Source organism: Symphalangus syndactylus, chromosome 9 (genome assembly GCF_028878055.3).
Source record: "Symphalangus syndactylus isolate Jambi chromosome 9, NHGRI_mSymSyn1-v2.1_pri, whole genome shotgun sequence".
NCBI lineage: Eukaryota > Metazoa > Chordata > Mammalia > Primates > Hylobatidae > Symphalangus > Symphalangus syndactylus.
In genome coordinates, this window is record NC_072431.2 from 21,732,614 (window position 1) to 21,745,332 (window position 12,719).

A 12,719-nucleotide genomic window follows, 5' to 3' on the forward strand; every position below is an offset into this window, starting at 1 on the left:
CTGGCCATTAGATATTACTTTAAACTGGCCTGCCCCCACCTCCAATCTGTTTTCCACACTGCCACCAGAGTAACCTATACAAATTGCAAATCTGTTACTTCTTTGTTTAAAGTCCTTTAGAAGCATCCTGCTGCTGTTAAGTTAAAAACCCAAACTTTTCCTCAAAAAAACTAAAAATTGAACTACCAATCCCACTAATAGGTTTATATCCAAAGAAAAGGAAATCAGCATGTCAAAGAACTCCCATGTTTATTACAGCACTATTCATGATAGCCAAGATACGGAGTCAACCTCAGTGTCCATCCACAGGTGAATGGATAAAGAAAACGTGGCATATATCCACAATGGAATACTATTTTGCCTTCAAAAAGAAGGAAATCCTGTCATTTGTGACAACATATATGAGCTTGAAGGACATTATGTTAAGTGAAATAAGCAAGGCACAGAAAGACAAATACCACATGTTCTCACTAATATGTGGAAGCTAAAAAAGTTGAACTCAGAGAAGCCAAAAGCAGAACAGCAGTTACTAGAGGTTGGGAAAGGTAGGGGGTGGGAATAGCTAGAGGCTGGTTAATGGATACAAAATTACAGCTAGATAGGAGGAATAAGTTCTGGTTTCTATAGCAGGGTCAGATGACTGTAATTAAAAGCAATTTATTCTACATTTTCAAATAGCTAGAAGAGTGGATTTTGAATGTTCCCAACAGGAAGACACAATGAATGTTTGAAATGACGGGTATGTTAATTTCCCTGATTTGATCATTGCATTGTGTGCATGTATCGAAACATTACACTGTACCCTATAAATATGCACAGTTATGTGTCAATTAAAAATAATAAAAGCAAAAAATGACACACCTAATGCAAAGATGTATTGCTTTAATATTTGAAGATCTTCCAAGTATATGACTGAAAACAGAAATAAACGATATCATAGATAAGTATTTTTAAAACACAACCAAAACCCTTTCGAGGCCAGGCCCAAGAAAGAAGCCTTTCTTATGCTATTCTCCCCTCACTGGCCACATACAGCCACAGTGTCCTCCTTTCACTTTCTGAAAATACCATGTTCCCTCCTTCCTCAGGGCCTTGGCACATGCTGCTTGCCCTGCCTGGAAAGCTTCCAACCTATACCCCTTAACTAGTTGACTCTTCCTTATCACTCAGATTTCAGCTTAAGTTTCACTTTTTCAAGATTCCAGACCCACATGTAAGTCAGAATATTTTATTGTACGCCCTGCTTTCTCTTTAAGCATTGATCTCAATTTATAAATAAATACTATCGTGATTATCTGATCAATTTGTTTTTTCCACTAGTTTGTAAGTACTACGAGAGCATAAATCACACAGAAAACGGTTGTCTTACCAGGGTACTTGTAGCACGTAGCATAGTGATCTGCACACATATGTTGAATGAATGAATGAATGACATTTTAGAATGTCTCTCTATGCCTTCCTATAATTTCTTTCTCTGATTACGTAGTTTTAGTTAACTCCAATAATTAAAAGCCCAAGTTTCGAATTCCGGCTGTAGCACTAATTAGTTATGTGACCATGAGCCAGTAGCTTGATGTTGCTAAGCTTTATTTCCTTCATCTATAAAAAGGAAATGATAAGCCACGCCATAGGGGTGTTGAGAGGTTTACAGGAGGTAATATATGTAATATATGTAAGTCTAGTACATGGATGAGTGCTCAATGAATGTTCACTCTTATTACATTATTATTTTTAATAATGAAGTATATTGAGGAGGAAAGTTTCAAGATGAGAGTTATTGCTAACACTAAATTATACTGCACAAAATAAGAAATCAGTATTAACTGCCAATCTCAACAAAAATTACCTAAATGGAATTGTATAACTTTTGTGCTTCATAACTGAACTAGAAATCAGTCAGCCAAACAAAAGTTATACTTTATGCAATTTTTAAAAGAGTAATAGTGAGATTCCCAATTCAAAAGCAGGTTGTATTTTCTTTAATCTTTTCATTGTTCATTACTCAGAACTTATTCTTTTACAGAAATAGTATTATAAAACAATGGTTAAATTCCAAAACTATCTCATAAAACCTATTTAAATTAATATGTAGCTGAAATTTGCAACATGATTTTCTATTACATTTATCATGGTTACCGCACTGCAGTGCTTATATGAGGTTAAAGAAAAGTGTTTATATGATAGATTTAAAAAAAAGAAATTTGAGAGTCCAGGTAAAAATTAGACTCCAAACTGAAGTGTCAGCCACCTGCCTTTGGACAAGCAGGGAACATGATAGTCTTGCAAACATATCTGGTCCCCATTCTGGTGGTTATAGCACCTTAAGACCAGGGTACTGTCTTGCTCGAGAGTAACAGATACTCAATCCGTGATGTCACATGAATATATTGAATATGCATATATATATAAGATGAATATATTGTTTAATGAATACATCTCAGAGAATAAAGTATGGCTGCCTTTTCTTAAATCTCTAGCCAGTTCCTGGTTTAGAAAACACCATACTCAAAAACACTTAATGCTTCAGAGGAAGCTCTCTCCCATCCTGTCCCACCATATCAGTCCGGCCAACCATCTCAACTAGTGAATAAATACCATCTTAACCGGTGAGACAGTTGAGTGATTATCACTTGGGGGGTAATAACTATTTTTTATTTTTATTTATTTTACTTCCATAGGTTATTGGGGAACAGGTGGTGTTTGGTTACATGAATAAGTTCTTTAGTGGTGATTTGTGAGATTTTGGTGCACCCATCACCCAAGCAGTATAAACTGCACCCTATTTGTAGTCTTTTATCCCTCAGGGTGTAACTATTTTTTATTCAAACTGTATTTTTTAATGCGAAAAAATATCCCTCCCTGAAAAAAACAAAGCAAAACCAAAAACAGTAAATAGTATTTCACTGTGCAGAGGCAATTTAAAAAAAGAAAGTTCTCTGAAGTTTCTCAGAGCAGATGAATGTGTTTTATCTCTGAAAATATTGCTTAGTAAGACTAATGTTTTTAGTTCCATTGCTTCCTTCCACATCATCTTCCCAGATAGTTTTCCAACGTGTGTACATAATAAAATCTCAGGAAGATATGGAGTTAGGGGTGTTGCCTGTTGGTTTTACTGCCTTTATTTCAGAAATATCACATGTAATTGTGTAGTACGTGTAGCTGGGTGAGAGCTGCCTAGCCATGTACCCACTCCACTTAAATATACCTCCATTTAACATGTTATGAAGCAGGCCAGGCGCAGTGGCTTACACCTGTAATCCCAGCACTTTGAGAGGACGAGGCAGGTGGTTTGCTTGAGCCTAGGAGTTCAAGACTAACCCGGGCAACATGGCAAAACCCCATCTCTACTAAAAATACAAAAATTAGCTGGGCGTGACATGTGCCTGTAATCCCAGCTACTGAGGAGGCTGAGGCATGAGAATCGCTTGAACCCGGGAGGCAGAAGTTGCGGTGAGCCAAGATCGTGCCACTGCACTCCAGCCTGGGAAACAGAGCTAGACTTGTTCTCAAAAAAAAAAAATTAATCTTCATGATTAATTCCCAGTTTATCAAACTGAAACTGTATCTCCCTCTTCCACATCGAAAGCAGGGATTATCTGTATTATTTAATTCCATTCAACTAATCAGACCTTTTTACAGCAATATGAACTATGTGCTGTGGGAGATACACAGATGAATATCATCTGGAACTAACCCTTATGTAGTTCAAAATATAGCACATACTTTGGCCTGATACAATTTGGCCCATTATAAGTGCCAGTGGAGGAACCCACAAAGTGCTATGTTGTGAGCACTCTGGAAGGACCAATGCATCCCCATGGAGAAGGTATCATTTAGGTAAGTGCTTACCACACCATCTAGCACATGGTAAGTTCTCAATCAATGTTTCCTATTGTGTTGATATTATTAAGAGTTATCACTCTCTTATCACCTGTGTGACATTACCTCTCTCGACCCCAATTCTCTCATCTGTAAGATGAATACAATCATAATACCTGTAAATTGAGGATAACAGCACTTGCTCTGCCTACCTCTCAGAACTACGTGAGGACCAAAAAAATTATGAAGGTCATTTCTAACATGTGTTATTCATCTTTGAATGCATAGAGTCTTATACATAGTAAGAAATCAATAAATAGAGTAGAAGGAAGAAAGGCAGGGAAGAAACAATAATTATTATTAAAATAGAAATCAGTTAAAAACTGGTTTTGTTTTGTTTAAGTACACCTAGATTTATATCCTTAAGTATTCACTTAACTTCTTCTTTTTTTAAATTTAATTTTAATTTTTAGTTCCGGGGTACATGTGCAGGATGTGCAGGTTTGTTACACAGAAGTATTCACTTAACCTATTCTTAAATTCAGTTTCTCCATCTGTAAAAGGGAACTACTTTTAATATCCCTTACCATCCTTCCTAAATGAAACAAATTTAAAGTGCTTATCACAATGTCTGGAATATAGAAAATTGCAGAACAACGTATTTTTTAAACAGTTTTGAGCTTTGCCTTCAAGTGTTCTTTATTTGTTTGTTTAGTTATTGACTGGTTTTATTTTAGTAAGGTATTAGCCAATTTTTACTAGATATGGTCTGCTCCATATTTAAATAAAGAATAAAGTTCATATATTGTTTTTTCATCCTCACAGAGTCACACTAGACACACAGAAATAAAGGATCAGAAATCCAGCTTCAGGAAGTATGGTTATAGAGGCAGAACTTTAATTCATAGAAATATATCCACAAAGTGGATAACTGAAAATCTACTGTTCCTTTACCCCTCATACAAAAATTTTCTTCAATCTCTACAACAGGACTAAAGACTGACTTCAAACATAAGAATGCACTAAACTGCTTCTAATCAAATCCATTCATAATTGCTGAGTTCGTGTTGTGAGAATAGATGCTACTTATTGTAAATTCACAACACAGTTGTAAAAACAGCGGACAACAACAATTACCCTCCATGGCTCTTCATCATTTATTGAGCTACTACTTCATGAGTGATACAAGTTCAATTAAGAGTGTGATGAATGTATTCCACAGAACAATAATAACAATAAACCCTAGAGCACTGCTATATCTCCAGCTCTTACAACAGAGCTGATTATCAATAAATGTTTATTGATTTAATAAATATATGATTTGAATCAATGATTTTTCATCTCCTTCTAGTAGTAGAAAGCAGGCAGATTTGATCACTGACCAGCACTGGATGCTGGACAGAGCATTGGGTGTTGGACAACAAATGGGGAAGGGGTAAGAGAAGAACATATAGACTTGAAGATGCCAGGTAGATATCTAAAGAAAGATCTCTCTAGAGGTTACACAAACCTTCCTCATCTCTGATCTCCATTAGCACATTCTATCAAGGATATCAGATTTAGGGCAAAGGTGGTCAGCTTGAGATTCTTTATAGTCTCCCATAACCACAACAGTCCCAGTTGAGAACCCTCTAGGGATCTAACTTGGGAGGGATGGCATCTGGGAACTAACACACAACTCACATGTTCATCCCATGGTTACTCTACTGAAGTCTACATCGCTTCCCCGCTGCCACAGTAACAGGGAGAGCTAACTGAAAACAAAGACTGTGACTTAAAGTTAGAGGTAAGCCTAGTCGATTTTGATTCCTACAGACTTCTAGGCGCTGCGGAGAGTTTGCCACAGCAAGAAACTTTATTTTGAATAAACAAAAATCAACACGAATAAATGATTTATGAGAATAGGTACAGATTTGTTTGGTGTTGTTGATAATGTTGGAGCCACTGAAACATTAATAAGTCAATAAATTAATGAATTATGCAACACTCATTATAAGGCCTTTGAATCTCATATATTAATTTAAGTGCCTTATAAACTTGTAGAATATATGTTTTCCACAAACTAATAGTAGAACACTAAACTGGGTATTAAGAGCCAAAGGACTAAACACACATGCCTGCGCACACACACCCACCACTCCCCACATGCAATGTATCCATATATGGTATCCATATGTATATGTATATGTACAGCCACTGCTTAGCAAGCAAAAACACTTTTTTTTCTATAAATATGTGTCCATTTTATTTAAGAATGAGAGAGTTCACTTGAATTCAGATGTACAGGGTCCATTCTTAAGTTATTCATCAAGAATAACAATAAAATCTTTCAGGTACTGAATATAAATAAGAAAAATCAAATATATTTTGTATAATATTATAATGTCCATTTGATTCACTGTATCTAGAGTGATTCTTCTAAAACATGAATCATGGGAGTTTGCTGAACAAACACTTCTTTTGTCCTCAAAATAAAGTCCAAATCTCTTAATATGGGTTTAGAAAGCTCTTTATCCTCATGATCTGACCTCAGCTTACCTATTAGCCCAAATCCTGCCTCCTGGTTCCCTGGGCTTTTTGCTCCAGTCCTATTGGTAGCTCTCTGGGCCTGCCATTCTCTTTCTTATCTCTGGGTATTTGATCATGCCATGTCCTCTGCCTAGAACATGTTCTGCCTCTGTTCACTAGTCTATTCCTGTCTCTCCTTTACGTCTCAGGTAGAGTCATTTCTTCTGGAAAGCCTCCCCTGTTTGAATTAGGTGCCTCTTTCTCTGCCCTCCAATGGCATCTTGTAGACTTATCACAGTTTGGCTTGAATGTCTATTCACTTGGCCCCATCTTCCTCTAGACTCAAAGCTACTTGAATACAGAAACCATGTTTTGATCATTATTATATTCTTAGCACTGAGTGTCTGACACATAATAAGTACTCAATACATATTTATTAAATAATTGAAGAGGAAAAGGAAGCCAGGTTAGCATCAATAACAATGAATGGGATATGTGCAAATTACCAGGTATGAGCTAACTCTGGTCTAAAGCCCCATTCATATTAGAAGTGCCCTAGCTTCTAGTCACTATGCCTAGATTCAAAGCCCATCAGGGCCTGCTTATTTACCTACAAAGAATTCCTATCCTACATCTCTAAACTGAAAACATTCTCAATTGGTCATACCTGGCAATGCATTGCTTAACTTCAAGGAAAACACTCACCTCTTTTGTCTCTTCAGAGAAAGCTTGCAGAATGTCCGTCTGCCTAGTGTAGTTGCCATTGGCGTCCTGCAGACCTTGCAGAATGCGCTCCCGCAGAACCAGCACTGAGACTCGAAGCTGGTGCCAGAGGAGCTGCACTGCGTGGATGTCCACTATCACGTTGACAGAGTAAGACAGCAGCTTTAGGGAGAACTCTGTTTCAAGGAGGGCATGGATTTGCTCAACATGATCAGAAATATCTTCACAAATGTCCTGCAGTAAAGAAAAGCAAAATATGTGAGGACTACTTTGCCTTATCCTGGAGGGAGGTGAGGGTGGTAGAAAAGTTCACTCTTACCTAACACCAATTATCAGGGTCAACAGTAGCACGTTGGATACCTGGGGCCTTTGTTTTAGTTCAGATACCCAGTTGCAGGCCATATTCCCGTGCACTGGGCCTTCAGTCATTTAGGTAAATTAATCTTTTTCTAAACCACACAAATCCTACTATTCCATCAGATGCCCAAACTGAAAGTCAGCCAAGGTGAGAGGTGCATCTCTCCAATTCACTGTCTGTTCTCTTTTTTATTGTTTATTGGGTATTCTGGAAGGGAACCAATGGCTGTTTTATTTGCTAGCACTAAGCTACACTGGGCACACAATATTTCAGGTTAGAAGCATCATCTAGACACCTTTGAAGAAAGATAACCTAGAATGTGTGCTTCATAGGCACTCTCAGCCATTCTCAATGAACTATGGGGTATTTGATGTAAGGGGCAATTGTCACTCTCCCACAAGTACACAACTTAATATTCAAATTCAGTGTTTTTTGTTTGTTTGTTTTTGGTTTTTTAGATAGAGTTTCACTCTTGTCACACAGGTTGGAGTGCAATGGCGCAATCTCGGCTCACTGCAACCTCCACCTATTGGGTTCAAGTGATTCTCCTGCCTCAGCTTCCCGAGTAGCTGAAATTACAGGCGGCTGCCACCATGCCCAGCCAATTTTTGTATTTTTAGTACAGACGGGGTTTCACCAGGTTGACCAGGCTGGTCTTGAATTCCTGACCTCAGGTAATCCACCCACCTCAGCCCCCCAAGGTGCTGGGATTACAGGCTTGAGCCACCGCACCCAGCCTAAATTCACAGTGGATATCGAAATTTTCAACCCACACTTTGCAAGCAGAATTACTCTTATGAAACCAAGCCAGAAAAATTCCAAAGATGAAAAAAGACAAAATACAATTTTGTTTTGTTTCATGCAGACATTTTAAACAAAAACATTACTAATTCAGTCTCAGTCTCCTTGACACATATTATTAGGTAGGAAGATTTGGTATCTGACATGTCACTTGTTCTTACAAGTTCCCAAATTTCCATTGTGCTGTCAGAGGCCAGCAGCGTGAAATGAGTGGCATCAATGGTAGTATTTACTTGGGCAATTTAAGAGACCATTAAACATCAAAATGATGGTGTCAGCTAAAAGGGCTCAGTTACTTGTTTTTAGTTGTACATTAGTGATTTTTTAAAATTGAACTTTTATTTATGATTTTTGTTAAGGCCAAAATTTGAAGATAGCATTTGAGTTCTGAGCCCTACCATCCGTGTCAAAACAGTCATTCTATGCTGGAAACATAATCTTCTGATTTCAAGTAATTCAGTTACTTTTTTAAAGAGAAAAATGAAAATATATAATCTGTACTTAAAATGTACAAGGGAAAAAATCTATTGAAGAATGACAAGTTGTGCTAAATTATGAATATTAATTGTACAATTCCAATGAGTGCTCCAATATTAGTTCTTGAAACCCAAGAACGAATTGGTGACAGTTGTGCAAACTGGTGATCATAACTTGAAACAGTTGAAACTAGATGAACTTTGAAGCACTAATTAGGTAAGGTTCTCCCAAATGTGACCCACAAGGTAATGCAGTCCAAAAGAAATTTAGGGCAAAAAATCTATTAGCCAGTACATGAGAACCAATCACAGCCAGATTAGCTCATCTCTGCTGGCCTCATTACAAAAGAGCAGGGCTCTCATTGCTATCATCAGATATTCCACATTGCCTGGGATTTCTGGTTGGAGCATCTACTTCATGTATTCCCTACACCTCTTGACCACTACCCCAAAATAAATGCCTGTATCTTTTGTCCTCTTAGGATGTTCATTTCTGTGTTGTTCTGTGCCACTTTGAGAAACTCCCTTCCTCCCACTGCTGAGTTCTTCCAAATTCTCTATACTTTTCCCCCATTCTGTTGTAAAAAAACACTCCTTCTTCTTCACAGAATCCATCTACTTCCTGGACTCACCCAAACCTGATTCTGCCCAAGAATCCCACTTCCCCTGTTGTCCTCCCAGGGAAGGCTACTCATTCTCCCCGTCCTCACCTGAGGGACTATAGTAGGGATGATGGGGGAAAGGCTGGCCTCAATGCCTCTTTGCCACTGGGGCACTTTCTGATCATTACTCTTTCACTCTCATACTAACACCCTTTTTTCCCAGTAGGTGCCTAGTCTGATAAACCTTACCATCTTCCTGCCTGATTGCTGTTACGTACATTCTTCCCTTTTACTCCTCTACATTACTTTGAAGAATGTAACTGGTTCACATTTTACTCTCTCTATACCAAGCATGGCATTATCTTTGGTAATGTCAGTGTTCACACTGATGAACCAACCAACATGGTAGCCTCAAATTTCCTTTACTCCACAGCTCCCAGGACCTTCGTACCCATTCCACTGGGACAAGTCTCTACCCTAGCTCTACTGTGGACTTCACCGTCACTTCACCTGTGTAACAATATCAGAAAGTCCCCTATGCCACCAACCTCTATTTGTTCAACTTTTTCACTCCTGTCTCCCACTACAGGTGCTCTTCAATCTCATCCAGGCCACCAGCTCCTCCAGTACCCTTTCCTCAAATACTACCCTCCTCCTAGCATCTATGAGGTATGCCTATGCTATGGGCAGCATCTATAGTGATCACTGTTCAACTACTATCTTGGCAGTAATCTCCACTTCCTCATACTCTTGACTCATAACTCAGATTTGTTAGCCTCTGTCTCTGGCGTCTCACTTTGATGCTAAAGATGCAGAATATCTTACATACCTAGGAGAGAAAAAGACTTGGGTAAGTTTATGCTACCAGCTCAGAATAGCCATATATACATTTCTCATCTACTCCACACCACCCTGCAATACAAAATGTTACATAGAGCCTTGGCACCAGGAAAGCATCATGTCAAAGCACATGCCATCTGTTCCTCTTATACATGATTTGGCTCCTTCGTAATAGATGTAGGAATGTAGTCAGAACCAGGTCATGGGTCAAGATTGCCAGGAAACTATCCAGGGAAAACAGTATATAAAGGGCACTAAGGTATCATTGGTGCCAGTTAACTTAGGTTTTCACATCCTACTCCCTACATAACTGGGCAAGGTAAATTGGCCCCATTCCCACAGAAGCAGATGGACCCCTAAGGGGAAAAAAACACCCTTCCCACAAGTGCTGACCTACGAAAGTAGATATAATGATGGCAAATAAGCACATTACAAAATCTTCAACTACATAAGCCAAGATGGAAATGTAAATTAAAACTACAGTGAGATACCAGTTTACAACCATTCGAATGCCTAGAATAAAAAAATTACTGACAGCACCAACTGCTAAGGACTTCTAGAACAACCGGAAACTATGCTGCTTATGGGAATTCAGAATGGTACAATCACTCTGGAAAACAGGTTAGCAGTTTCTTATAAAATTAAACATACAATTACCATATGACCCAGCAATCCCACTCCTGGGTGTTTATCCAAGAGAAATGAAAACTTACATGCACACAAAAATGAAAAGAAGCTCCGCCCACAATCGCTAAAACCTTCAATAGGTAAACTGATCATGGGTAAGTGGTCCTTCTATGGGTAAATAGATAAACGAACTATGGTATGCCTATACAATATGCAGCAGTTCTTTAAAAAGTGAACCACTATACATGTAACAATTTGGATAAATCTCAAAAGCATTACACTAAGTGAAAGAAGCCAGTCTCAAAATGTTACACACTGTATAATTCTATTTATATAAATAATATTATCATAAGACAAAACTATAATGATAGACAATAGATGAGTGACTACTAGAGACTGGGGATGGGCAGGGCATGATTCGAAACTGATAGCACAAGGGAGTTTGGCAGACTGATGGAACTGTTTGGTATAGATTGTGGAGGTGTTATGCAAATCTACACATGGGTTAAGCTGTATACCAAAAAAGAAAGTCAATTCTGCTGTATGATAATTTTTAAACTAATACAGGAAAAGCAGTTTATAGTTTCAGTAAAATACACATAAAATTCATTTTGGATCACACACTGCCTTCTTATTCTTGAAAATTACAAAAAGCACAACTCTTTAAAGTCATGATGGTACTGTGATCATCAGCACTAATTTTATATAGTAATTCTGTGTAGCTTCCATATTATTTTCTAGCAAGTATAAAGGAAAATGAAGCTAACCAGGAGCCCATCTCAAAGTGAATTAATACAAATGACAATGGTTAACAATATCTTCAAAGTTGCATAAGATTTTTTTCCACAGATATTACTGTGCTAATGTGGGAAAGTGACCCTCTACATTGCTTTGTTTAATTCACACATAGCATAATAGCACCGTGGCATTCAGTACTCACAGAACAAAATGCATTGAATACATTATGTTACTAATTGCTCACTTCACTCAACCTTCCAGATACCTTGCTGTCTCAAAATTGAAGCTGCTGTCTCCTGTCAATGAGACAGGAATCTTCTGTGGTTACTGAAGCAGCTGATACAAACACTGAGGTGATCTGAGACTGTTTACAAATAAACTCTAGTTGGCTGAGTCAGTTGGTTTTTTTTTTGTTTTTTTTTTTAAATTGGGTTGTATGCTTATGTGAGAGGGGTACCTTTTCCTTTTGTAAAACATATTATTGTATACTTTTTCATTGTATCTTATTTCTTCTAAACAAATGCAGGGATGTTAAGGTAACTCTTATATATTTAACCAGTAGGTCCAGTTTTCACCAGCTAGGGACAGAAATGAGGCACCCTTCTTGTGATTGCTCTGATTGCTTACTATAATAACTCTTGAGTGTGACTTCTCAGCTCCTGCTAATTGTCCCTGGGAGGCGATCTCTTTGCTGCCTCATCATGAGGCCATCACATCCTTTCTCAACCATTCTCAAAACATCTTAAAGGCTTCCCTGTGAAATTACAAATGCACGTGGATCAACATTCTGCCAAGGTGCCTCAAATTGCCAGTCTCCAGGGCTCCATGTGTATCTGGAAGGATGTCTGCCCTCCAAGCATCCTCACCCAGGTACTGAAGCAACACTTGGCACCTCAGTTTCATAAAGTCGCACAAATAAAATCCTCAAAAAACCAAAAAAAAAAAAGGAAAGAAAGGCAAATTCCCCTAATGGCTGGGTGAGGTGGCTCATGCCTGTAATCCCAGCACTTTGGGAGACTGACGCAGGAGAATTGCTTGGACTCAGGAGTTTGAGACCAGCCTGGACAACACAGGAGACCCCATCACTATAAAAAAGTTTAAAAGTTAGTCAAGTGTGGTAGCACACACCTGTAGTCCCAGCTACTTGGGAAGCTGAAGTGGGAAAATGCCTTCAGCCCACGAGGTGTAGGCTGCAGTGAGCCATGATCGTACCGCTGTACTCCAGCC

The 12,719-nt window shown here is 38.3% G+C and overlaps 1 protein-coding gene across 3 annotated transcripts in view; it reads right to left on the minus strand.

Moving 5' to 3' along the window:
- Window positions 1–12,719, minus strand: part of AKAP6 (A-kinase anchoring protein 6) — a 627,789-nt gene that overhangs the window by 288,163 nt on the left and 326,907 nt on the right. For all 3 annotated transcript variants that reach the window (XM_055291569.2, XM_055291568.2, XM_063645887.1), the window contains exon 4: window positions 7,033–7,284. In XM_055291569.2, coding sequence (XP_055147544.1) covers window positions 7,033–7,284 — 252 coding nt within the window. The remainder of the gene's footprint in view (window positions 1–7,032; window positions 7,285–12,719) is intronic.